We start from the raw sequence: 27,811 nt of genomic DNA, 5'->3' as shown, positions 1-27,811 counted from the left end.
TTTCCCCATGTGACACGAGTCTACAGAAATCTCATTACTACGAAATACATTCAGCAGATACTTTCATTACAACAAAATGCCCAAAAGACCTTGAAATGCCTGAATGAACCATCCAAAGAGCAGATAGTTCTGTGGTCATGGCTCAGATGTGCACAATGATCCCCAAACAGAAACATTGTACATTTTTTTTCTTTCTTCAAACTTTCCGTGTACTGTTTTTTTGCTGTTTTTGTTTCCTGTGGTTTTCTGTGAAACCTTTTGCTTATCGCTCGTCAACATTTGAAAAACATCCATTGGAATTTAACGCACTGTCACCCTCCTACAGAAATGGCAGACACGTAAAAATAACAACAGATCATATTAGAAAAAAAACTACATTTTGAAGCTCTCGATTCTGGAAAAAAGACGTTGCAAGTGAATTCAGAATTTCGTCATCGAAACTGTCACCTTTCTTGAAAGACCAAGCAAACAAACAAGAAAAATCTTGGGTTGCAAACGTATGAGAACTGCTGCATTTGAAGACATTGAAAAAGCTGTTGTTTTTATGTGGTTCAGTGATGCTTGTTCAAGAAACATTCATATTAATGTGCCACTCATTCAAGGAAAAGCAAAGTCACAGTTGTGAGGTTTCTAAACTCATTTGGGACCTCCCCCAACTGGACAACACGCCGAAGAGTGTCCCAAAGTGCGATCAATGCGTCTGTGGAAGACAGTTTATCCATAACCGGGGCAACAGCAGGCTCACAGCTCTGCTGCAGCTCGCCGCCGAAGCAAACAGAAAAGGGTGAATGGGTGATGCAAGGAACATTGTAAATGCAGAGAACAGTATTACCTGGCCACTAACCTAGCCACAACTCTGACTAACTGCTGCATCTGTGTATAGGAGAGTGGTAGAGCATGCTATACTATAATATATAATAATAACCCTGCTGTTCCTGTTTCAAGCTGAATAAAGCTGGTTTTACTAAAGTACTGAGACTCAATGTCATGTTTTGGGGTGCAACCATGCATGATCTTTTAGGATTTGCTACTATGAAACTTTGCTGCAGCGATGTGAGCCTGCTGTTGCCCTGCCTCAACAACGGACAAACAATCTTCCACAGATGCAGCAATTCCGCTTCAGGATGCACTTCGGCATGTCGTCCCATTGGGTGGGGGGTTCCAAAAGAGTTCAGAAACCTCACAATATGAAGAAGAAGAAAAGGATAATTCGGCTTCTGATTGATAACTGTGCTGCCCACAACATGCTTCCACATTTAGATAATGTTCGCATTGAATTCTTCCCACCCAATTGCACAGCAGTGCTTCAGCCATTGGATTTGGGCATCATACGCACCCTGAAAGTGCATTATCACAAGGAAATGCTGAGAAAAATTCTCATCAACATAAATTTTACACAGGAGGAGATTAAAATTAACGTGAAAGAAGCTATTGAAATTATTGCAAATGTCTGCATGCAAGTTAAAGAAAGCATTATAGTGACAATTATGGAATCTCATTACTACGAAATTATCATTACAACAAAATATTTTTTAGGTCCCTGGCATTTTATTGTAACAGAATTTTACCTGTATATAAAAATGTAAACTTATTTATCTGAAACATTCTATTTAGGCAGATTTCATAGGCATATTATTTATGCACATTTGAAGATAAAGCAAAAATTTTGTTTAAGGAACAATTTGGCTAAAAGGTATAAACAAAAATTCATATTTTGTCTTACCTCAACTTTTGTGCGATATAATACTAGCCGCCTTAAGTCCAGTATTTTGGAAATATGATTAAAGGCCTGAGGATGAAGTCTGTCACATGAAGACAGGTTTAATTCTTGAAGTTTTGGACACATCTGAGAAATAGCTTCAAGGCAGGCCTCATTCAAAAAATGGCAACATGCCAACTCTAGACAGACCAGTTCTGCACCACACACTTTCATAAATCTGTTTTATAAAGACAAAGAAAGGAACTGAGTAAAAGGAATACAAAGGTTTTATTACAATGTACAATCATAGCTGATACAGCTGGATCAAAAGCAAAAAAGTATATATATTGTATTTTCTGCTTCATAAAAAATGTCACTTCACAAGGTCATAAACAAAAGAAGTACTGTATACTGTAAAGACAAGTACAAATTAAATGTTATTTAATTAATGCAAAGCAATGTTTGATTGCTTTTGCAGTTATGTTAATAAACAGTACCAATTTTTTTTTAATTAATAATTGATAAAAGCAATATCGAATTATTTATTCAGCACAACATTCTCAAATCTATTTCCTGGTCGCTGTCCCCTTGTGCACTTTGCACACTCTCCCCCAAGCTTGAAGCAAGTGTGAGTTTTCATATGGGTTCGCTGGTTTTCGGTCTCCAAAGACATGCAGGTTAGGATCATTTCCAATTCAAAATTAGCCCTGTGTGATTGATAGCCTTGGTGTGTGTGCAAGTAGATTCTGTGATGGACTGGTACCCTTGTCCAGGGTGGTTTCCTCCCTGATGCCAGCCCCCTGTGACCATGAACTGTAATAAATAGGTTTGAGAATGCCATCTGTCATATAACAAATTATCCATTAATCTTGTATATAAAATAACCTCCCTAATACAGTTTAGGGTCACAGGGGCTGGGGGCTATCCCAGTAACAGCACACATAATGCAGAAAAGTAATACCCTAGAAGGAATTCATATTTATCCCACAAACCCACACTCAGACTTATTTTCTTACAGGGATAGTCTAGAAACACCAATTAATATTAAATACAAGGTTTTAGGAAGTCTAGTGCAACTAGCTGCTTTTAGAAGTTACATTTTTGATGGTATATAATCCACATGTTTATGATTAAAATGTTTAGATAATACACTTATCTCTAGGAGCTCCTATACTGTACCTGCTAATGAAAAGCTTGTAACACTAACATGAAATGACATTCAGAGCAAACCCAGGATAAAAAAAGCATCAACTGGACAAAGTATAATAGTATGTTTTTGGCATTACACTTCTCTTAAAGCAATAGGAATCTAACATTCCAAATTTGGTTTGCATCTTACATATGTGTATGTATATATATATATATATATATATATATATATATATATATATATATATATATATATATATATATATATATATATACACATACATACATACATACATACATACATATATATATATACATACATATACACACTCACCTAAAGGATTATTAGGAACACCTGTTCAATTTCTCATTAATGTAATTATCTAATCAACCAATCACATGGCAGTTGCTTCAATGCATTTAGGGGTGTGGTCCTGGTCAAGACAATCTCCTGAACTCCAAACTGAATGTCAGAATGGGAAAGAAAGGTGATTTAAGCAATTTTGAGCTGGCATGGTTGTTGGTACCAGACGGGCCGGTCTGAGTATTTCACAATCTGCTCAGTTACTGGGATTTTCACGCACAACCATTTCTAGGGTTTACAAAGAATGGTGTGAAAAGGGAAAAACATCCAGTATGCGGCAGTCCTGTGGGCTTAAAATGCCTTGTTGATGCTAGAGGTCAGAGGAGAATGGGCCGACTGATTAAAGCTGATAAAAGAGCAACTTTGACTGAAATAACCACTCGCTACAACCGAGGTATGCAGCAAAGCATTTGTGAAGCCACAACACGCACAACCTTGAGGCAGATGGGCTACAACAGCAGAAGACCCCACCGGGTACCACTCATCTCGACTACAAATAGGAAAAGAGGCTACAATTTGCACAAGCTCACCAAAATTGGACAGTTGAAGACTGGAAAAATGTTGCCTGGTCTGATGAGTCTCAATTTCTGTTGAGACATTCAAATGGTAGAGTCAGAATTTGGCGTAAACAGAATAAGAACATGGATCCATCATGCCTTGTTACCACTGTGCAGGCTGGTGGTGGCGGTGTAATGGTGTGGGGGATGTTTTCTTGGCACACTTTAGGCCCCTTAGTGCCAATTGGGCATCGTTTAAATGCCACGGGCTACCTGAGCATTGTTTCTGACCATGTCCATCCCTTCATGACCACCATGTACCCATCCTCTGATGGCTACTTCCAGCAGGATAATGCACCATGTCACAAAGCTCGAATCATTTCAAATTGGTTTCTTGAACATGACAATGAGTTCACTGTACTAAAATGGCCCCCACAGTCACCAGATCTCAACCCAATAGAGCATCTTTGGGATGTGGTGAAACAGGAGCTTCGTGCCCTGGATGTGCATCCCACAAATCTCCATCAACTGCAAGATGCTATCCTATCAATATGGGCCAACATTTCTAAAGAATGCTTTCAGCACCTTGTTGAATCAATGCCACGTAGAATTAAGGCAGTTCTGAAGGCGAAAGGGGGTCAAACACCGTATTACTATGGTGTTCCTAATAATCCTTTAGGTGAGTGTACATATACATACAAATACACACACATACATACAGTACATACACACACACACATATATATATATATATATATATATATACACACACATAGACAGGTGCCGGTCATAAAATTGAAATATCATGATAAAGTTGATTTATTTCAGTAATTCCATTCAAAAAGTGAAACTTGTATATTAGATTCATTCATTACACACAGACTGATGTATTTCAAATGTTTATTTCTTTTAATTTTGATGATTATAACTGACAACTAATGAAAGTCTCAAATTCAGTATCTCGGAAAATTAGAATATCAATTAAGATCAATGCAAAAAAAGGATTTTTAGAAATGTAGGCCAACTGAAAGGTATGAACATGAAAAGTATGAGCATGTACAGCACTCAATATTTAGTTGGGGCTCCTTTGGCCTGGATTACTGCAGCAATACTGCGGCGTGGCATGGAGTCAATCAGTCTGTGGCACTGCTCAGGTGTTATGAGAGCCCATGTTGCTCTGATAGTGGCCTTCAGCTGTTCTGAATTGTTGGGTCTGGTGTATTGCATCTTCCTCTTCACAATACCCCATAGATTTTCTGTGGGGTTAAGGTCAGGAGAGTTTGCTGGCCAATCAAGAACAGGGATACCATGGTCCTTAAACCAGGTACTGGTAGTTTCGACACTTTGTACAGGTGCCAGGTCCTGTTGGAAAATGAAATCTGCATCTCCATAAAGTTCTTCAGCAAAAGGAAGCATGAAGTGCTCTAAAACTTCCTGGTAGACAACTGTGTTGACCTTGGACCCCAGAAAACATTATGGACCAACACCAGCAGATGACATGGCACCCCAAACCATCACTGACTATGGAAACTTTACACTGGACCTCAAGCAACGTGGATTCTGTGCCTCTCCTCTCTTCCTCCAGACTCTGGGACCTTGATTTCCAAAGGAAATGCAAAATTTACTTTCATCAGAGAACATAACTTTGGACCACACAGCAGCAGTCCAGTCGAGACGCTTCTGATGCTGTCTCTTGTTCAAGAGTGGTTTGACACAAGGAATGCGACAGCTGAAACCCATGTCTTGCATACGTCTGTGCATGGTGGTTCTTGAAGCACTGACTCCAGCTGTAGTCCACTCTTTGTGAATCTCCCCCAAAGTTTTGAATGGGTTTTGTTTTACAATCCTCTCCAGGGCAGTTATCCCTATTGCTTGTACACTTTTTCTACCACATCTTGTCCTTCCCTTCGCCTCTCTATTAATGTGCTTGGACACAGAGCTCTGTGAACAGCCAGCCTCTTTAGCAATGACCTTTTGTGTCTTGCCCTCCTTGTTCAAGGTGTCAATGGTCGTCTTTTGGACAACTGTCAGCAGTCTTCTCCATGATTGTGTAGCCTACAGAACTAGACTGAGAGACCATTTAAAGGCTTTTGCAGATGTTTTGAGTTAATTAGCTGATTAGAGTGTGGCACCAGGTGTCTTCAATATGGAACCTTTTCACAATATTCTAATTTTCCGAGATACTGAATTTGGGACTTTCATTAGTTGTCAGTTATAATCATCAAAATTAAAAGAAATAAACATTTGAAATACATCAGTCTGTGTGTAATGAATTAATCTAATATACAAGTTTCACTTTTGAATGGAATTACTGAAATAAATCAACTTTGACATGATATTCTAATTTTATGACCAGCACCTGTACATATATATAATATATATATATATATATATATATTATATACACACACACACATACATACATAGGTTAATTATTTTTTATATAATGAGTTGTAAAAGTGTATCACTGAAACATGACTGTCCCTGCCTAAAGCTCCCAGCTCAGGCTCTGTCCTAATGCAACACAGCACTGCCATTAATGGATTTGGGAAATGAATCAATACATAAACCTCAACGCTTTATTTATTGGTCATGAACAATATTTTGAAAGATTTGAGAGAGAGAGAGAGAGACAGATAGATAGACCTTTATTTGTCCCAGGGGGAAATTTGGAATTTTACTGACACATAAATAGATAGATACATAAATAGGTAGGTAAATAAACACACACTTTGGTCTGAACACACACCAGAAAGACTATTAAGCAAGAAAATTAAAAAGAAAGAAAAGTTCTGACTTGGGTGTCACAGTCACAGTAAGGCATTATGCAGATGTATTGCTGTTGGTATGAAGGAGCCATAGTAGAGTTTCTTGACACACTTCTGCTGAATGACTTGTTGGCTGAATATTAACTTGGTGCAAATGCAAGTTAATTTGAAGAGATATCTCAGACTAGAGATATTGTGAAATCTTTCAAATAAAAGGAACCACAAGCCTGATGTATGACAGGTGTACATGACAACAGAATTTACCCAGGCTTTTTTTACAGTGATCAAAACAGAGCAAGTATGTGAATTATGTGAATTTCCCCTTGGGATTAATAAAGTATCTATCTATCTATCTAAGTACAGGGGTACATAGTAGAAGGCACTGCTAAGAAACATGTAATATAAAAAAGAAACAGTCAAAACACAGAAAAGCAATTAACCAAATGAAGGGGGCAATACATTAACATCTGTTGGTATGAAATATATGAAAAGGATTGTATTGGATATACAAGCAGGTTTAGATACATACCAGTTTGTCAATAGATATCAAAGGGGCCCTGAGGATGCTATTAAATTTGCTATACGCTTTATTTTAAAACTTCTTAAGAACATCAAGGCTTATGCCAGGTTACTCTTTGTTCTAGTTTAGCTTGTCCTGTACAGCTGGACAGCCACATATTCTCATCACCACACTGTAGCTGCTGAACATCAGTTTTTACACTATAAAATACAGAAATAGTATTATTCACTTTGGTTTTGCCTGAATTATACCCCAAGGATTGTCAAAGCTCGCAAACCTTATTTACACTACAGAAAAAGAATGTATTAGGAAGGCTTTATAAACACTTGCACTGGGAAGTTCTCTAATAGCACAATGATCAGAGCACTGGGAAGTTCTCTAGTAGCACAACCATCAGAAATTGATCATTTGTTGAGTACAGACTAACATGAACACAAGTACTCAGTAATTTTCAACTTCTGCACTCAAGATGTTTAACACAGCATTTGCACATATACATGATGCTGGTAATGGTGAAATCCTGACATTTTTGTATGTAACTATCCTATAACAGAAGTTGTAATGTCATAGGACACCATTCCCTAGGACAGTCAATTGTTAGGGGTATTTTAGCAAGTAATAGGGTAATACATCTAGACAAATCTCTTCCATACACTACAGGTAGTTCTCAAAAATGACTATGTGATATCAGTGCCATTCCAAATCTCTGCCAGAAACTTTTGAGAACTTTTGAGATGTAGCCCATTAGATGCCTGGAAAATCAGCTGTGCAATGCTTGATTTGGTTTGTCATGAGACTCCATTCAGGATTTGTACAATACTCTGCCGCAATGCACACCTTCTTGAATCGCCAATCATGGGGGCTTTACCCTATGCTAAAGACTTCGAAGGTATAGCCATGTTATGGACCAATAAATCATTCATTGGAAATACTTCTGAAATCATTTCTTACGTGTTACATGTTTTATATTCAGTGTTTTACACAAATTCGATCATAATCTTAAGCATGCCGCTTTTTGGGGGGTTAAGTGATTATAAGTAGAAAAAAATACTTCACAAAGATGATTATTATTGTCATCATTTTTAATAATTATGAAAGCAAAATAGATGCAAAAAATATCAGAAACCTTAAATGCACACAATTTTTAAAAGGTATAAATTAACAGAATATAAAAATTAAATATATATAATATTCAATAGGCACTAACCTGGAAAACCCAGAAAAGGTGATGGCTCCTCTGTTCCCAGTCCATGACAAATTAAGTCTCTGAGTCAAGGTACAGCAAGTCTGAAGGTGATCAAGGGAGCTGTCATTTACTGTGGCCCAATATGGCTGTAAGCTTAATTGGATGTACTGAAGAGGATCACAGCAGTGCTGATAGAGCAATTTACAAGTCTGTGCCAACCTGCACAAATCAGGTAGAGTGAGGTGATTCAAAATCAGCTGAATCAGCTAGAAAGGAAATGCTTGATATTAGTTGTATGCCATTAGATGTATGTAGAAAAATGTACAGCATAATGTTTATTTAAGTTTTAAGCCACTGTTAAGCATATCTTAAAATTGCTATGTCACTAGTATATACTGGGAGTTATGAAAAAAAAATGTAATTATTCATTAACGAAACAATATTTGATATGACTAAAAAAGAGCCTAATTGTCTCAGCAAGTATAATATGATGTTCATTTTATAACATATTCAATTCATGTTTATGTACCTGTCTTCACTGACTACAAGTACAGAGTGCTTAGATAAGTTTACAGCTATAAAGCAAAAACAGAAACACATACATCATTTACTTAAACAAATAATTTGGACAAAGCACCATTTTCAAGATTCACATTTAATTTACTTATATTCAAAGGTACATTAATTAATTTAAGGTCCTTTAAACGAGTGAAGACTTATTAAGATCAGATGTACTTTCAAAGCAATTTTATAAAGTTACATTTACAATTAGCATCTCCTTCCTGCAAACAATTACTACCACCATATTTATTTTCTCACACATCCATTTTTTTCTGTAAAACTAGACAATACAGTGTCACTTGTCAGAATTTTGCTTATAGGAGCAGTTATATATTAACACTCAAGAAGATGTACTAAAGGTAAACAAAAGGATGCCAAAGAAGATTGAATAATGACTAAAGTGATAGAGGTCGAAAATATGCAAAATTGAAGATTTATTGAGACAAGTGTTAGCAAAGTTTTAATATGTTTATTTTTTTTCAGTCTGGTGTGGGATGAGTGTAAAAAGAGTAAGAGAAACTGCCAAAAGATATGTTAAACACATTTACAATCTGAAGTACCAAACAAAAATGCAGTGTTTGGCATTACCCAAAAAAAACACTACTAAAGAAAGAATCAAGCGGCACTCATGAAAGCTGCAGTTGAAGCTGTGGCACAATACAAGGAAAAGCTAACAGTGAACATTCAATTCATCTACTCACAGATTTTAACCAGACAGGTTTTGGTGCTACCAAGAGTTGAAAGTCACATCAGTAGCAATTATGGTTTAAAATACTCCAAATTCGGGCGGCACGGTACCACAGTGGGTAGTGCTGCTGTCCTTGCAGTTAGGAGACCCTGGTTCGCTTCCTGGGTCCTCCCTGTGTGGAGTTTGCATGTTCTCCTCATGTCTGCATGGGTTTCCTCAGGGTGCTCCTGTTTCCTCCCACAGTCCAAAGACATGCAGGTTAGGTGCATTGGCAATCCTAAATTGACCCTAGTGTGTGCTTGGTGTGTGGAAGTGTGTGTGTGTATGCGCCCAGTTGTTTGTTTCCTGCCTTGCACCCTGGCTCCAGTAGACCCCCGTGACCCTGTAGTTAGGATATAGCGGGTTGGATAATGGATGGATGGATGAATACTCCAAATGTTTGTGAATGCACAGGCAACACTGAAATAGTCAAGAGAATCCCAAGTTTGATAAATTGTTAAGAACAAAAAATGTTTCTGTGGATGTTCCAGAAACTGGAGCCATACTGCCAAAGAAAGTGGGATAGTTTCATTATCTGTGGTGGCTCTGATACAAAGTCCATCCACAGATTTTTTTTGGGCCAATTCAGCATGAAAAACATCTGGTGGATGGATGGAGAGATAAATATTTAGTCAATTATGTTACCAGCCCAGCACACCACAGTATATAAAGTCACACTGGCCATCACAGAGTTGTAAAATATGGAAGGGACTAAAAGTCTGCACAGTTTTATTCTGGTACAGCTCTGCTAGAGCTACAGGGTGTGTCTGGAAAGGTATTTTTGATCAGTCCAATGCGTGCAGCATTTTTAGTCAGGTTTATTATGTAATTTCTATTGTACTGTGTTCATAAGAATTACTTTCAAATGCTTTGAAATCACTTTTGTCTTTTTTGGTCCAGCATCTCCTGACTCACCGGTACAAGAAAACCCCCTCATATGATATACTGTATATAAGCATGTAATAGTTATTATCTTTAATGAAAACTGTAACTAAAACGTCTAAGAAGGTATGTAATCAAACAAAGTTAAAAAAAATACCCTAAAAGCTAAGAGAAAAATGAAAAGTAAATTGAAATTAAAATTGCAAATTAAAAAGCTAAGTGAAATGAATTAAAAATAGGTGGAAACTGAAAATCTGTCGTTTCTTTTTAATTTAATAAACGCATTTCAGTTAGCCTACTATTATCTAGTGTTCTCTGTGGCCTACATTTTCTTATAGTGCACAATGTAGCAAGTCAGTGAACCCCCAATGAAAGTTTCTAAATTGGTGTGGCACAAAGACCTCATCTTAGTAATCAATTATTAAAACTTGGCACGGAAAGCCCACAGGCAAACCTTTTTGAAAATTGAAATTACAGTGACAGAATTAGTTTGCCACATAATGTTTGTGAAGCACAGAAAAGCAAAGCTTGATCGCCAAACATTTTACCAAATTGCCCAGATTTGGATAAGACATTAACATCTGATATTAGTTCAAGACAATGAATCAGAGAAAAGATGTAGATACTGCAATTTCGGATGTACTAGGTCTAACAACAAGTTGATAAAACTTGTAACAAGCTGTTTCATTCTCAATGATATGCTACTGCAAGTGTAAATAGTTTAAAGGCAACACAGCAGGTACTTTCTGTAAAATGTGTAAACACAAATACACAGTAGCATTCAAACTACAGTATAAAGCTAAATGTGGAGTTCACTGGATTAGGATATGGGGACCGACACAGTCTTTATTGTCAAGCCCCATGCCTCAGAAATGTTTGTGGTAAGCCTAAACATTTTCTTACATTTGCTTCTTGTTCAGATTTTTTGACAGTGGAGAAATACTTCTGATGGATGTAGCAGCAGTTTGTTTTATTACCCAATTTCTCATATTAATTTTATCTGTATTGAGAACATACTTTTTCTGTCTGTTTTTAAAATCTGCTTTGCACCTGACCTTGATGGGTTAGGTTCAGGTGAATTAGACTGATTTGATAATTAATGGATGGATGGATGGGTAGAAAATATTTTTTAAAAAGATAAAATACATAGTCATTTCTACAAGTCTAGAATAGGAATCTACTTTTAGCCTCAGAGCTGTGATTTATAGATTATTCAAATCAAGCAAGAATAATTTTTATTAATTTATTTATATATGTTTTTAAAAAAAGGTGAACAGTCAATCTACCCATGTCATTTTTTACTACAGTTATGAGAACCATTCAGTACATCTATTCAATTTCATGTATGAATAAAAGAAAAAAATCTTTGGCACTGAATAGTTTAAATAACATGCATGTATGTATGACAATGCATAGTCTTTGGGAGGTTCCAATAACCCCCGTAAATAAAATTGTATTGGTATATTCCTGCCGTTGTAACAGCTTTGACTAAAACAATAATCTTCAGTTAGTGACAGCCTTGCCATGAGTAAGGTATGGAAGGTATATGGTTTTAAACCGTGCCTGGGCACATGCCTATGTGCCAATTGGCTTATGGGCCTATTGAGTGTGTGAAGTAAATATGTAAGAAAACAGTACTCAATTCACATGCTGTGCCGTATGCTTAAAGCATACAGAAGAAGAAGCTAAGATTCTATAAGTATATAAGAATTTAAGAATCTTTAAGTAGAGAAAAAGAAGTAAAGAACTTTTAAGTACAGAAATAACTAAAGTTTCTCAAGAAAAGCTAAGTTTAAGACAAGATACATTTTCCCCTTTTTTTGCCTTTTATTCTACGTGTGTAACTATTTTTTGTTTTATTCTTGTGTGGATTATTTGCTTTTAACTTTCACTAAATGTTTTCAAAACAAACTTTTGGACTGTGAGATTTCTTTAGACACGCGTTTTACCCATGCTTGACCATACCTTATTTTGGCAGCTACACTAAAGTTTAAAACCTGCCTGAAGTTTTGAAACCAGATTAAAGTTTAAAAACAGCTTAAGACTTACACCAGCCTAAAGGTTAGAAAACAACCTAAGAGTAAAGCTTGAAAATTGCCTTGGATTATAAAAGAAAGCAAGCCTGCATTTCCTATGCCTGAGATCGGACTGCGAAGAAAGAAAACGACGACTTAAAAAAGCCTCAACAGGTACCTTTATTCTTTTGTCTTTGATCGGAGTTGGACATATTTGAGAATTGCTAGTGTTCTTCGCGAGACTGTATAAATTACAAAGGATTTTAAGTACAGTGCCTTGTGGGATCGTCATGGCATTTGAATCCGGAAGCTAGAACAAACGTCGGCGTGGTGTGCATAAAAGTCACTTGAATATGACGTCACAAAGGACCATCTCCAAGATGACATAAAGCCGTCCAATTCAGCGACAACTAGACTTCAATCAGAAATGGATTACAAATACAAACAATTATATCATCTGATGAAGCACATAAAGGATTTACAAAAAAATGAATTTAACTGTGAATATATAAAATCAATCATCAAGAATTTGTTCTTTGACCTGAGAATGGAATATAGAAGGTTAAGCGACAAACTTTTATCCCTCCAGAGATTCCTTCCAATTAAGATACACGGAAAATGCTACAAAAGGACTTTGATGCTAAAATGGAAATTTGTAATACATTTACGGGATGTACAACGAATTGAATTTTAGAAGTACATCAAAATAAAAGCTTCAACCAGCAGCCTGATTTTTCTACTAACCAATTCAAGGATTACAGAATAACAAATGACATTCCTGACATCTCTCCAGAAGACAGTATCTCTCAGATTTCCATTCAAAGTCATATAAGTCCAGCGGCTAATTCAGCCAAGGTCTCCCAAATCTTCGTAAAATCTCAACGTAGTGCAAATTCAGCTGCTACTTCTATTAGTGCCATCAGATCTCAAGAGGCAGCACACGCTGTGCTGTTGGCAAAAGCAGAGAAACAAAGAAAGCAACAGGCTCTAGGTATGGAAGAAGCATAGTTTAAAGCACAGTTGAAAGCTAAAAGAGAACAATTAGCTTTAGAGGCAGATATCGCAGAATCAGATGCAAAATTGAGAGTTCTTAAAAGACGCTATCGAAGTTCAGATAAACCCGATTCTAATGATGTCCCTCAGAAACCAGATGTGAGAAGTGCAAAACCACAAGTATTCGTGACCTTTTCAACAAGAGCATTATGGACAATGTTATGATCAATCGAAAGAACAACAAAGCAAGGCACAAGTGCCTAATGTACCCATATAAAAGTTCCAGTATTTGATGGCGATACATTGATTTATAAGGACTTTATAAGAGCCTTTGACTGAGATATCGATGAAGTAAGAGAATCCGCAAGATAAATTGGACTTATTGGCACAGTTTACCAAAGGTTCACCTCACGAGATTGTTAAAAACTGTAAATACTTGTCACCATTAGAAGGTTATCAAAATGCCAGAAAGAAACTCGAAAGTCTTTATGGAAACCAGCTATGGAAAGCAGATGCCTATATGAGAAAAGACAAAGGGCGGTCACAAATAAGGCCAAACAATGGAGAAGGACAGAGCAATTATGCAAATCTTCTTGGCGGAAGTACAAACATTAAGCCCAACTTTCAAAGTGGACAACAATTTGAAAATAATGATAACCTTCCTACTAAAGTCTCCAAACCTCCTCAAGACCTACTAGCACCGTGGCAATACAAAGTACAGAGTATTGAAAGTACTTAGGAACCAAGTACAAAGTACAAAGTATTGAAAGTATGGTGAGCAGGCGAACCCCTCCAGTGAACTTTCTGGACAAACAGACATCAGCTTTGGAACCCGCGTACAGTTCAGTTCCACAAAGCCAAATCTTCAAGAAGGAAAAGGACAAAACTGATCAAGAGAAGTATCCTTTGAAAGGCGTCCTGAGAGAAAGCAGCTTTGTTACAAACTTTTCTGCTACAGGCAAAAAAATGGATACAGACACCTCAGTTAAAACGGCGGAGACGGCTGGACGTAAAAGCGGTAAGCACTGTCTTTTTTGCAATGAAAATAACGATCTTAACGAATGCAGTGCAATTCAGACATTAACTTATGAAAGTAAAATTGACTTTTTGAAATCTAAAGACTTATGCTTTAAGTGCCTTAAACAAGGACATTTTAGTAAAGACTGTGGAGAAAAAATTAAATGTCAAACATGCTCTCAGTTACATCCAGTAATTCTGCATATGAATAAGGAAAAAGGCACTGACGATAAAGCCACACCTCCTAAAGAGGAGAACGTTATGTCGGAAAAGAATAACATTTCTTCTGCCCAAATTTCTTTTCAGCCATTAGAGACTTGTACTGATAACAGGGCAGGTAAAGAGTGTTTCTTAGCTGTGACTCCAGTTAAAGTTACAGTAAGTCTGAAACGAGTGAAAAATGTGTAAAAACACATGCTCCAAAGGACTCTGGTAGCTCAGCTACATTTTGCACTGAAAGTCTGCAAGAATCTTTCAGGAAGAAAGTCTCACATCTGCATCAGCACTGTAGAAAGAGACACAGTAAATAGACAGAAATTAGTGAAGTGTACAGTCTTAACGGAGTTACAAGTCTGTGCGAAAGAAGAAAATACATTTTTTGATACACCAGAAGTGTACACACTAAACTCAGTACCAGTGAAAAGGGAGAACATCCCTAAAGAAAAAGATGTCAAGAAATTGTCTTATATAAAAGACGTGCATCAACCCCAGATAAATGCTGACCAAAGCAATAATATTGTAATTACAATTCTATTATTAATATTGTTGTTGTTAAGTACAAATGCCCGCAAAGTCATGGAACCATGGCAAATCACACATAGTGAAGATGAAAGTCTTTATGCTGTGAAAACATTCCAATGGTGGATTATTAATGGATTTTTAAAGGGCTCAGGCAAAGAAAGACTGCAAAGATGTTCAGTCAACATTGTGACAATAATGGATATAGAGCAAATGCTACTTCAGCAATACAATATAGACTTTCCAGAGCACAGCTATAAGGAAAAGGAAGAAATGCCACAGGAAGATATTAAATTCATGTGCATAGCTTCAGATACTGTAAGGCTAGTAGATGGACACTATTCACATTAATTTACCTTTTAAAGAAGAAACTCTTAAAAGTGCCAAAGAATCGTTGTGTTGCAGAACAACATGCTATTGGACTTAAAAGGAAACTTACAAAGTATCCAACATTCCATGAGGATTACAAATTTTTCATGAAAGACATTTTAGACAAAGGATATGCCATCAAGGTACTCAATGAACAGTTAACCCTTGAAAAAGAGAATGCCTTAAGAAGCACGGCTTCAGAGGAAGCAGTTAACACTGTATTAAATAATTTCTATGTTGATGACTGTTTAAAGTCAGTTGCTACAGAAGAACAAGCCATAAAATTGGCCAAAGATCTTCAAGAAAGTTTTAAGTTTCAGGTAAAGCTGCAAGATAAGCCTGCTAGAAGACGTGGTATTCTGTCAGTGGTCAGTTCAATATATGACCCACTTGGATTTTTAGCGCCAGTCATATTGCCTGCCAAGCTTATTCTAAGAGAACTGTGCAAACAAAAATATGCATGGGATCAAGAAGTGGGAGTTAAATATGTTCGGCAATGGAAAAAATTGATGGACAATTTGCAGCTACTTGTGGATTACAATGCAGACAGGTGCTTTAAACCGCCTGGATTTGGTCAAATAATGACCACACAAATGCATCATTTTGGAGGTGCCTCATAAAACGGGTATGGCACTGTTTCCTACCTCCTTCTGACTAACAAAGAAAACGAGAGACATTGTTTATTTCTAACGGGGAAATCAAGAGTGGCACCACTAAAATCTGTCATTATATCTAGGTCAGAACTTACAGCAGCAGTGGCTGCAGTTAAAATGGACAAAATGTTAAAACAAGAACTACAGATTCCCCTGCAAGAATCAATCTTTTGGACTGACAGCACTACGGTACTAAGGTACATCACAAATAAAAGTGCACGCTACAAAACTTTTGTTGCCAACAGAATCGCAGTGATAAGAGAGCACTCACAATGGAGGTATGTCACATCTACACAAAATCCTGCGGACCAGGCATCAAGAGGATCGACAATAGAAAGCTTCATCAAAAGTAAGACTTGGATACAAAGCCCAAACTTCCTGCTACAACCAGAGCATGAATGGCCTAAGAGACTGGATGAAGTGGACCTGTCTACTAGCGACAATCTGGAAATCAAAAGGTGTGTAATAAACCTTACAAGTGTAGAAGAAAAAACTGAACCAGTAAAAATATTTGTGGAGTACTAAGCAATAGCGTGGTTCCTAAGATTCAAAGAAGTATTACTGAATCTGAAAGAAGAGAGAAAGTCAATTCAATATACAGTCTGGACACAGCCAAGAAGGACAAAAATCACTAATCACAGAACATATGAAGAAATACAAATCATCAATGAGACTAAAGCCACGGTCTCTAAATGACTTATCTAAAGCAGAAGACAAACTTATTTGCCTCACTCAACTACAAGCTTACCCAGAAGAGGTTAAAGCCTTGCACAAAGATCAGCTTGTAAAGAAAGGTAAAACAAAACTAACTAGACCCAGTCCTGCAAGATGGAATATTGAGAGTTGGAGGAAGACTCAGGAAATCAGCTATGCCAGAATAGGCAAAACACTCTGTAATTTTTCAAAAGAATTCACATATTGCTACTCTCATAATGCAACAAGTTCATAGAGAAATTGGACGTTGTTGGCATAATTATAAGATGCTACACCCTGAAACTCCTGGGTAAAGACAATGTCAGATGCAAAAGGGGCAGTCAGAAGAGTTTGTGTACAGATCCAGAACAGCACACTGGGCAGACTTGTGAACAAACTGTGCCTGCTCCAAAAAGCAAAAATGATTGAAATGACAAATTTTTGTTTTTGCATGCCTAATTTTAAAGTTTTTTAAGTTTAGTGCTTGTGTTTTTTCAGTAGAGTTTAAATTTTAAGTTTCTTAAGTTTACTGTTTAGTATAGCAGAATTTAAGTTTTAAGTTTCTAAAGTTTGGTTTAAGTTTGGTAATGTAATGAAGACTCTTATTAAGCAAAGTTAAAGTACTTGATTTCTGCCCTAGCATAAACAATTAGGGGCCAGATGTGTAAGAGCCATTTTCTTAGTTCTATAAGATTCATGAATATTTTACTAGATGACAATGCATAGTCTATGGGAGGTTCCTATAACCCTGTAAATAGAATTGTATTGGTATATTCCTGCCATTTGTAACAGCTTTGACTAAAACAATAATCTTCAGTTAGTGACAGCCTTGCCTTGAGTAAGGTATGGAAGGTATATGGTTTTAAACCGTGCCTGGGCACATGCCTATGTGCCAATCGGCTTACAAGCCTTTTCAGTGTGTGAAGTAAATATGTAAAAAAACAGTATTTAATTCACATGCTGTGCCGTATGCTTAAAGCATACAGAAGAAGCTAAGATTCTTTAAGTATATAAGAATTTAAGAATCTTTAAGAAGAGAAGAAGTAAAGAACTTTTATGTATAGAAATAACTAAAGTTTCTCAAGAAAAGCTAAGTTTAAGACAAGATACATTTTTTCCCTTTTTTTGCCTTTTATTCTACGTGTGTAACTATTTTTTGTTTTATTCTTGTGTGGATTATTTGCTTTTAACTTTCACTACATATTTTCAAAACGAACTTTTGGACTGTGAGATTTCTTTAGACACACGTTTTATCTGTGTTTGACCATACCTTATTTCAGCAGCTACAATGCCACTTTAATAAATTTCAAGTGTGTGTTGTAATGCATAAAGTTTTAAGATTATCACACATTACTAATATGTAAAATAATTTTCTATTAAGTAGAACTCACAGGGTAATATAACTGAATGAATTTTTTGTTCACGCTAAGCCAGCCCTTAGACAGAACAATGCTATTGGACTGCCCCTTGCTAAATGGTTGTGCAATAAATGGCTGTGGAGCCTAATGAGCATGATTGTGGTTAGCTGCCCAGACAGAATTTGTTTATGTATATGAATACACACAAAACAATAGGTTGTAAATGAGAAGTTCCTATTTTTGGTTACTTTGAGCAGGACACTGACAGTAACAAGAGTGTGAAATTTACACTGTGGCTGTCTGGTTTGTTGAATTAAATTAAAGTGAACTAACCTGACAAATTCAAAAATACTATTAAACTGCTTTTATAAAGATATCTATAAGAAAGTTGAGGATGGTGACGTGCTAAAAACAGAAACCCACTTAAAAAGGTAAGATGACATGTTACACTGGCCAACAATCTGTAATGGTGCTTTTGCAGAAAGCTGCTGTCTGTTCACCTTAGTTAATTGAACACAAAAACATAGAAAGTGCATGGCTTCAGTTATTTAGCAACCTAGAATTTTTTAGCTGGTTGTGTGAACAACCTGCCTTCATGAGTTACTGTGACATACTTGTTCCGAAGTTTAAAATTCTGATGCTGCAAAAGTAAATGGTGTGCTCTTTGAACAAATGTATACTGTTAACTTTATAAAGCATTCCAAAGAGGAGGTAGATGGTTTAAAAAGAGCTCAGTCAAGTATTTTACAGGCATAATTGCAGGTTTCTACAATCTGTATTGTAAGCAAGCATACCATGCATTTCTTAATCTTCATGAAATAGACATTTTTAAACTAAAATGTATATTAACAAACAATTCTATAAAAATAAAAAAAACTAATTGAGATAAATCAACATAATTTAAAACTACAACAGAAATGGCCCGAAGTTCATAAATTAAACTGAAACTAAACTGAAAATGAAATGGCAGAAATACTAAATTAAAAACTAAAATAGTCTTAAAATTAAAATAGTCTCACCTAAAGCTAGTTCTTAAGAAGCAATAATAACTTCTGATTGCTGTATGAACAAGATGCACATATTTATTGGATCCACATTACCATTCATTTGCAAAGCTTTAAATGAAGTAACATACAAATACAATGTTAAAGGAATGCATAAACTAAAGAAATATAACTTATGTTCAACAGTATAAAAGTGGTTCATGAACTGTAAACTGAAGTATTATAAATTATATGTAGCATTTCCAAAGGAAGCTGTTATCCTCCAAATAGTTTTATGGTTATTAAATTCAACAGGAGGTAAAATCTGTTTCTTTTATGTTCCAGTGTCACTGGCTAGGTCTAGCATGATGCAATTAGCAATCCAGTGCCACAGATAACACATAACTGTAAAGAGTGGTAATTTCCCAATCAGAAATAATATCCTTACATACTGTATATCCATTTTCAAATCTGCTTAATTCAATTCAAGGTTGTAGGTGACTGGAGCCTATACAAAAAAAGGTTTCCATGTATATGAATACACAGAAAACAAAGATACCCAAAAAGATGCTTAATATTAAGTTTGTAGTCATCCACTATAATATACCATAGGCTTTACATTAAATACTAAATAATAACATGTATTTTTTCAGTATTCACATATTACCTAGATAAAGTTTCTATAATAATTATTGTTGCCCACTGCTCATTCTAAACTGCCTCAAAAGTTTTCTTAATCTACTTGTCATAATTTCTTCAATAGCAATGAAGTAAAAATGGAACAAATACAGTGAGAATAATTCGATGGATCATTTAAGTGCAAAGCTAAGAAAAATAATTGATATGGAGGCAGTAAGTCATGCATTTAAAAGGCACAAAATAGATTTTTCCATGCTAAATCTGACTCATCTACAATGCAACATATGGTATGAATACACCGTAACATATTTATGTTACTTTAGGTAAAGGTATTACTGCTCCAAGGTTTTGCTCTTAACACTGCTTTCAGTTTTGCGTCTAGTCCAACTTCAAAGTGTGGTACTGACCTGTTCATTACGATCAAGGTGCTTAGTTTTCTCTATCTGCTGTCCGGTGATGATGATTAGCTGTGGGGGCTAGTTGGTAGTAGAGTAATTAAGCTATTAAAACAGATGTTGAATACAGCAAAATATGTGTTCCTCAAAGTGTTTTCTTAGTCCTTCATTGTAATATAGTCAACACCTTCTTGATGCAAGTGGTTTTCAGTTGCATATTGATCATTCAAGTGAAAGGGTTATAGCCATCAATATCAAGCTTATCCGCAATTCTTGCACATCACTGACATTTGTTTTTCCAGCATGTCTTCCTTCCTTACATTCTCTATTGCCGCTACCATGTCCCACTCCCACACTGACAGATACCCATTCCTTCTACCCTAATAAAAATGGCGCCAATTCTTTTGATAAGATGTAAAACAAAGGTCCTGACAGTCTATGGTCACAAAAGATCCCTGGGCATCATTTGTAAAAAGCAGGGTTTATCCTGATGTCCTCTATGGCCTACTCATTCTGGATCACAATCATCCATCAACCGCGACTCTTCTGGTTTCCTTACCCTGCTCTCTACCTTTTCCTTCTCTGTGTCTCCATGCTCTCCTCCTCATTCAGTGAGTCATCAACTTGATCTCTACTGTTCTTCTGTCAGTTGCCCTGCGTTTATCACTTCTCCCCAAACCAGGCTACCTTCCATTCTCTGTGCTGCTCGCACTGAATTGCGCTTGGCTGAAAGTGTTTTATATAAGAAGAAAGTTCCGTTCCTCCTGGATAAATACAGATCCCTCCTATGTTACTTCTCTGCATGTCTGCTAAATGCAAAGACATCATTCTTTCAAAATTTAACCACATTCTCACAAAGAAATGCCTGCCACCTTGTCTCTACCTTCAAGTCTCTCTTAAGTCTTCTCGCTGCTTCAAAACCATAGTTGTTCTTTCCTAATGATTTTGCTTCCTTCATCTCTTCCAAAGTCACCAACTTCAAAAACCAGTTCAAAACTCCCAAAACATCCTCTGAGCCTCCTCGGGGTCATTCTCATCTGTAAATGACTCTGACACTTCTGACCTGCTCTGAGACAACAGACTCACCACCAGCATCGTGGACTGCATTTATTCACACATTATATTCAATCCGACTCTCCTTCCTTAATCCTCTCTTCTTTTCAATGCCTCATTGACATCTAGTATGAGATTTTAAGAAGTCGCATGTAATCTCTACTCTAAAGAAACCCCCTCTCAACCCATCTTTCACTAAGAATTACTGTTCTCTATTCTGCCATTCTTGTTCAAGACTCTTGAAGACACAGTCCAAAAACAACTCCCATCATTTCTTTCTAACAACAATGCAATAGGTTCACTTCAATCTGCATTCCGCAAGGAATGCTTTCTGTGACTAACACTCTTAGAGCAGCTCAAGCTGCTTGTTCTTCCTCTATTCTTATTCCCCTTTTCATTAACTAGGTTTCGATGTCTTTAACCACTCCCTCCTTATCTCTTCCCTTGAGAAACTTGGAATTAGTGGTTTTGCTTTAGACTGGTTCAAGTTCTACCTCTCAGACAGATCCTTTTGTGTTTCCTGGTCTGATTCCTTGTCTTCTCCACAATACCTTTCCACAGGTGTGCCTTATGGATCATTTGTTCTTTATGCAATGCCATTTCTTCTCATGGCTCTTCATACTACCTCTATACTGATGACACACAGATATTCCTCACTTTCCCCTCACTACCCATAGGTTTCAGCCAAGATTTCCAATTGTCTCTCTGCTATCTCATCACGGATGAATGATTATCACCTTAAACTTAACCTTTCAAAGTCAGATAACTTGCCCTCCAATTATTCCTCCTCAGATTTGTTGCTAAGCATTGCCCTTTCACTATCAGGAATTTTGCCGTGACTCTGGACTCATAGCTTTCATTCAACAAACATATCTTCAATGACCCAGTCCTGTAGTTTCATTCTTCATAATATCCAGAAATTTGACCCTTCCTCACTATGTAACATAACTCTTTGGCACTGGTTCTCTTTTAGATGCACTATTGCAACTCTTTCCTGGTGGGACTTCTTTCAGCTGCCTTTAGAGCTATCCAATTCCTTCATAATGCAGGTGCTGAACTGGTGTTCTACATTCCTTGTTTCAATCCTACTACTCCTCTGCTTCAGACATGGAATAACGTAAAAAGAGCACTAGCAGAGAAAATGTGGATTCCACGATGAGTTTAACAACTTTTTGATTTCAGCTTGTGCAAGGAACATGGGACTGGTTTATTATGAAGAGGGATTACCTAGTCTGTTAAACAGGGCAGCAGTTACCAGCCCCAAATAATTGAACAATTACAAAGAGATCCCTTTGATAATGGTGAAAACCTGAACAGTACTGATATTGTTAAGAAAAAAAAAATACTTGTAAAAAGGGAGACCTAATGCATCAATGAGAGAGGTCAAAAACTGGATGCAGTGTAAGAAATCTTAAGGTATCACTCTACACTGTATTGTTAATGTGTACATATCATATATATATATATATATATATATATATATATATATATATACACACACACACGCATACATACATATACACACACACATATATTATAGTTTACATAGTTAGATCAATACCTTTTTCATATCTACTTTAAAGATCATACCTCATAAGGAAGAGTATCAAAATATCCATTATTTGAATGTTCTTTAAAGACTGAGTCTACACGCCAATTAATGTGATCTGCTTCTGAAGAATCCTTTTCTTCATCACTTTCACTTAAATCATTAATATCTATCATGGGTATGTTATACATAGAGAGAACAGACCTCTCTTTTACACCACAGAGAATAACTGCATCCAGTTCTGTGTAATATTCAAGCAGAGAACTGTTAACTTCTAGACGTATTAAATTTGTTGGAAAATTTATTTGTTTAATGCCTGGAGAAAACTGTCGAGCCTGAGGAGTACCAATACTTGCAGGCTCCCCAGACCAAAGCACCTCCCACCTAAAAGAAGTAAATGGAAAAACAATTAAATAATATTCAGCAGTAACTAAACAACTTCATAAATATTTTACTAGATTTAAATTTAAAGGGTAAGGCAAAAGACATAATTTATATTTTTCAAAGTTAACATTTTTATATTTGTTAGAATATTTTAAATTTGAAAAGCATTTAAGAATATACATTGAGACATTAAAAACTACACAATCAAAATATTAAAACTTACACACTTTTTAATGCTAAAATCCAAAACTACATGATATTCAACTACATCACATTCAGTAATGTAGAAATGTTACAGCATAAACTGTAGAAAAATATGAAATGTTTCTAACACATATTGCAATGTGAGCAAATCATAAAATCTGTTTCCTAAATTGTATCTAAAATTTCAAAACAAATTTTTAACAACCTAACTGCACACCATCTGTCCTGAAGGTTAAGGCATGATTAGTACAATATTGTTGTGGAAGACAATGCAATTCAACTTTTCTTTTAAAAGACTACATACAAATACTGTTAGGTTAATGGTCCAATTCCCCGATTTCTTTTTCTGGGATTGCCATATGTTTCCCTTAATATTTTCTGATTAAGTGAATATTTAACAATTTATTCCTTTGACTTTAAATTCAAATTGTGTAGATAATATTCAACCTGAAGTGTAATGCTGGTGTAACAGGAAAGACATTTTTACCACTAGCGTTTGATTTTCAATCACATATCTAATGCTTATTTGTTAGAGTTGTACATGTTCTTTACTTTGTAAGCACTGTATCTAAACACTTTGTGGTTTGCAGACTGTCATTAGAACACTCTAGACGAGAACAGGCCATTCAGCCCAACAAAGCTCGCCAGTCCTGTCCACTTACTTCTTGCAAGAAAACATCAAGTTGAGTTTTGAAACTCCCTAACGTCTTACTGTCTACCACACTACTTGGTAGCTTATTCCAAGTGTCTATCATTCTTTGTGTAAAGAAAAACTTCCTAATGTTTGTACGAAATTTACTCTTAACAAGTTTCCAACTGTGTCCCGTGTTCTTGATGAACTCATTTTAAAATAACAAGTCTCGATCCACTGTACTAATTCCCTTCATAATTTTAAACACTTCAATCATGTCACCTCTTAATCTTCTTTTGCTTAAACTGTAAAGGCTCAGCTCTTTTAATCTTTCCTCATAATTCAACCCCTGTAGCCCTGGAATCAGCCTAGTCGCTCTTCTCTGAACCTTTTCTAGTGCTGCTATGTCCTTTTGTAGCCTGGAGACCAAAACTGCACACAGTACTCAAGATGAGGCCTCACCAGTGCATTATAAAGGTTGAGCATAACCTCCTTGGACTTGTACTCCACAGATCATGCTATATAACCTAACATTCTGTTAGCCTTCTTAATGGCTTCTGAACACTGTTGGAAAGTTGATAGCTTAGATTCCACTATGACTCTTAAATCCTTCTCATAAGGTGTAGTCTCGATTTTACGACCACCCATTGTATATTCAAACCTAATATTTTTACTTCCTATGTGTAATACTTTACATTTACTGACATTAAATTTCATCTGCCACAAATCTGCCCAAGCCTGTATGCTATCCAAGTCCTTCTGTAATGATATAACGGATTCCAAATTATCTGCTAATCCACCTATCTTGGTATCATCTGCAAACTTAACCAGCTTGTTACTTATATTCCTATCTAAATCATTTATATATATTAAAAATAGCAGCGGCCCTAGCACTGACCCCTGTGGAACACCACTCTTAACATCGGCCAGTTCTGATGAGGTTCCTCGCACCATCACCCTCTGCTTCCTGTGTCTGAGCCAATTCTGCACCCATCTAAAAACATCACCCTGAACTCCCACTTCTTTTAACTTGATGCCCAACCTCTCATGTGGCACCTTATCAAATGCTTTCTGAAAGTCCAGATAAATAATATCATAAGCTCCACTTTGATCGTATCCTTTGTTGCCTCCTCATAGTATTCTAGTATGTTAGTAAAACACACCTCCCTCTTCTGAACCCATGCTGACTGTTCAGAATAACTCCTGTCCTTGCCATGTGTTGCTCAATCTTATCCTTAATAATTCCTTCCATTAATTTTCCTGTGATGCATGTTAAGCTTACTGGCCTATAGTTGCTTGGATCTGCCCTGTCACCCTTTTTATATAATGGGATGATATTTGCCATTTTCCAGTCCTTTGGAATCTCTCCAGTGCACAGTGACTTCCTAAAAATATGTGTCAAGGGTTTATATATGTACTCACTAGCCTCCTTAAGAACACGAGGATAAATATTATCTGGGCCTGGTGATTTGTTTGATTTCATCTTATTTAATCTGAGCAGCACTTCTCCCTCTACAATTTCCAAATCCCTCAGTACCTCCTTAGTAGTCGTGTTTACCTCTGGGAGGTTGTCCACTTGCTCACTTGAAAAATGTAAGTTTAGGGCATCGGCTATTTCACTGTCTGTGTCTTTTAATTCCCCTTTACTATTCCTGATGAACTTGACCTCCTCCTTAACTGTTCTTTTACTACTAAAATACTGAAAGAATCTCTTGGGGTCTTCTTTCGCCTTATCTGCTATATTCCTCTCCAACTGTCTTTTAGCCTCCTGATATCCTTCTTAATGGTTGCCCTCATGTTCTCATACGCTCTACATTCACTTTGCAGTCATTAGTCTTATATGCCTTATACAGCAGTTTTTCCTTTGCAACTTCTTTTTAAATCTTTATTAATCCATCGTGAAGTTTTTTTTAGTTTCCTATTAATTCCAAATTTAGGTATGTATCTGTCCTGCATTACATGTAAAACATTTTAAACCTGTTCCACTGCTCCTCGACTGTCTCCACATTTAAAAGCTTATCCCAGTCTATCCTACTTAGACTTTGTCGCATCTGCTCAAAATTAGCCCTACCAAAGTTCAACTTAACAATTTTAGTCTTTGCATCTGTACTCTTACAAAATACTGAGAATTGTATTACATTATGGTCACTTGACCCTAGTGGTTCAATCACCTCTACACCCTCAATTCTATCCTGATTATTACAAAATACTAAATCCAGACAGGCTTCACCCCATGTTGGTGCTTTAACATGCTGTGTTAAAAAACACTGATTACTTCTAAAAACTCCTGCTCTTGTGCTCCTCCACCTGCAAGGTTATCCCAGTTAATATATGGATAATTAAAGTCCCCCATGACTATAATTTCTCCCTGTAAACTTGCCTTTTTGATATTACTAAAAAGATGTGTGTTGAAATTACTGTCTGAATTGGGTGGTCTATAACACACTCCTAAAATAAGACCTGTTTCCCTAATATTTTTCAGCCAAAGCCACATGTCCTCACTAAGATGGGGCTCATCATCCAACTGAAGAGGTCTTACATTTAAATCCTGTTTGGCATAAATAGCAACCCCACCTCCTTTTCTGTTCTGCCTATCCTTCCTAAAAAACGCATATCCCTCTATGTTACACTCATCCCCATCTTTGTTATTTAGCCAGGTTTCCGTTATTGCTATAATATCATAATTATGCTCTGCTACATACAACTCCAACTCACTTACCTTATTTTTGATACTTCTAGCATTAAGGCAAGCTATTTTTAATGTGTTACTCCTTCTACATTTAAATGTTTTCTTAGAATTTACATTACTATGCATTTTTATTTATATACCATTGTTTGTTCTTCTATGTATAGATCTAAACCTGACCTGCCCTGTTGCAAGTCAGTGGTTGAAAAGTCACAATGTAGGATTTTCTGCTTTTTGTGAATCTACAATATAGCAATGTATACGACTAATAAAATAATTTCACAAAACAAATAATTCCTTCCACTGTCTAACCATCTTACCCATTTCATAGTAATGCAGGGGTTAGTGCCTGCACTAAGACAATTGGGTACAAGGTGGGACCTAACCCTAGTCTCAGGCACAGACCCACAATAACTCATTTTGGATTAATTTAGAGTTGGCAAACCAGAATGAAAGCTTTTGGGATGTGGAAGAAAATTTTGAATCTAAAAGTAGTGAAAGCCTACGGTATAAAGGCAGTCTCAAAGGCTAAGAAATTTTGGGACGCCAACCAGTTCGTCCTTTTATTCACCACCAGATGAACTTAAAGCTTTGAGAAAATGAAAAGAAAATGTGTGGCATTACAATGTCCCCCACACCAGCATTTCTCAATAATCAAATCAAAATATTTTATTTATGTGTCTATAAGACAGCACTTTGTCCTGCGATAGGCTCTGGTCTTCCTCAGACCCCTTCTCCTGAGATTTCCAGGTCTTTATGGTAGCTGGACAGGAAGGGACAGGAACTAGGTGCCCTTACTGGGTGGTACCTCTGCATTGTGAGTGAAGAAAAACAAGAAAATGAGGTTAGCAGCAGTCCCCCTCTTGTCTTGGCAGGGACTGGAACTAAGCCCATGGAGGAGACCTCCAACAATAGTGTGTGACAATGTAAACCAACACCCATATTAATTGATTTGCTCTTGTTTTCTTTCTTCACTGCCTGTGCCACACTTACGAATATCCTGTTTTGAAAAGTTTAATGTAAAAACCCAAATCAGGATTATGATCAGTTAAGTAAAAACCATCTTTTAAGGGCATAAATATCCACACAATACACCCA

The 27,811-nt window shown here is 36.5% G+C and overlaps 1 protein-coding gene across 2 annotated transcripts in view; it reads right to left on the bottom strand.

Moving 5' to 3' along the window:
• The window catches only part of fbxl4 (F-box and leucine-rich repeat protein 4), a 113,354-nt gene that overhangs the window by 44,724 nt on the left and 40,819 nt on the right, over nt 1–27,811 (bottom strand). For both annotated transcript variants that reach the window (XM_039747597.1, XM_039747598.1), the window contains exons 4-6: nt 22,850–23,192; nt 8,205–8,449; nt 1,724–1,937 (exon numbers count right to left, since the gene is read on the bottom strand). In XM_039747597.1, the coding sequence (XP_039603531.1) occupies nt 1,724–1,937; nt 8,205–8,449; nt 22,850–23,192 (802 nt within the window). The remainder of the gene's footprint in view (nt 1–1,723; nt 1,938–8,204; nt 8,450–22,849; nt 23,193–27,811) is intronic.

This window comes from Polypterus senegalus, chromosome 3, assembly GCF_016835505.1.
Source record: "Polypterus senegalus isolate Bchr_013 chromosome 3, ASM1683550v1, whole genome shotgun sequence".
NCBI lineage: Eukaryota > Metazoa > Chordata > Cladistia > Polypteriformes > Polypteridae > Polypterus > Polypterus senegalus.
This window is presented reverse-complemented; position numbering and strand designations above follow the sequence as displayed.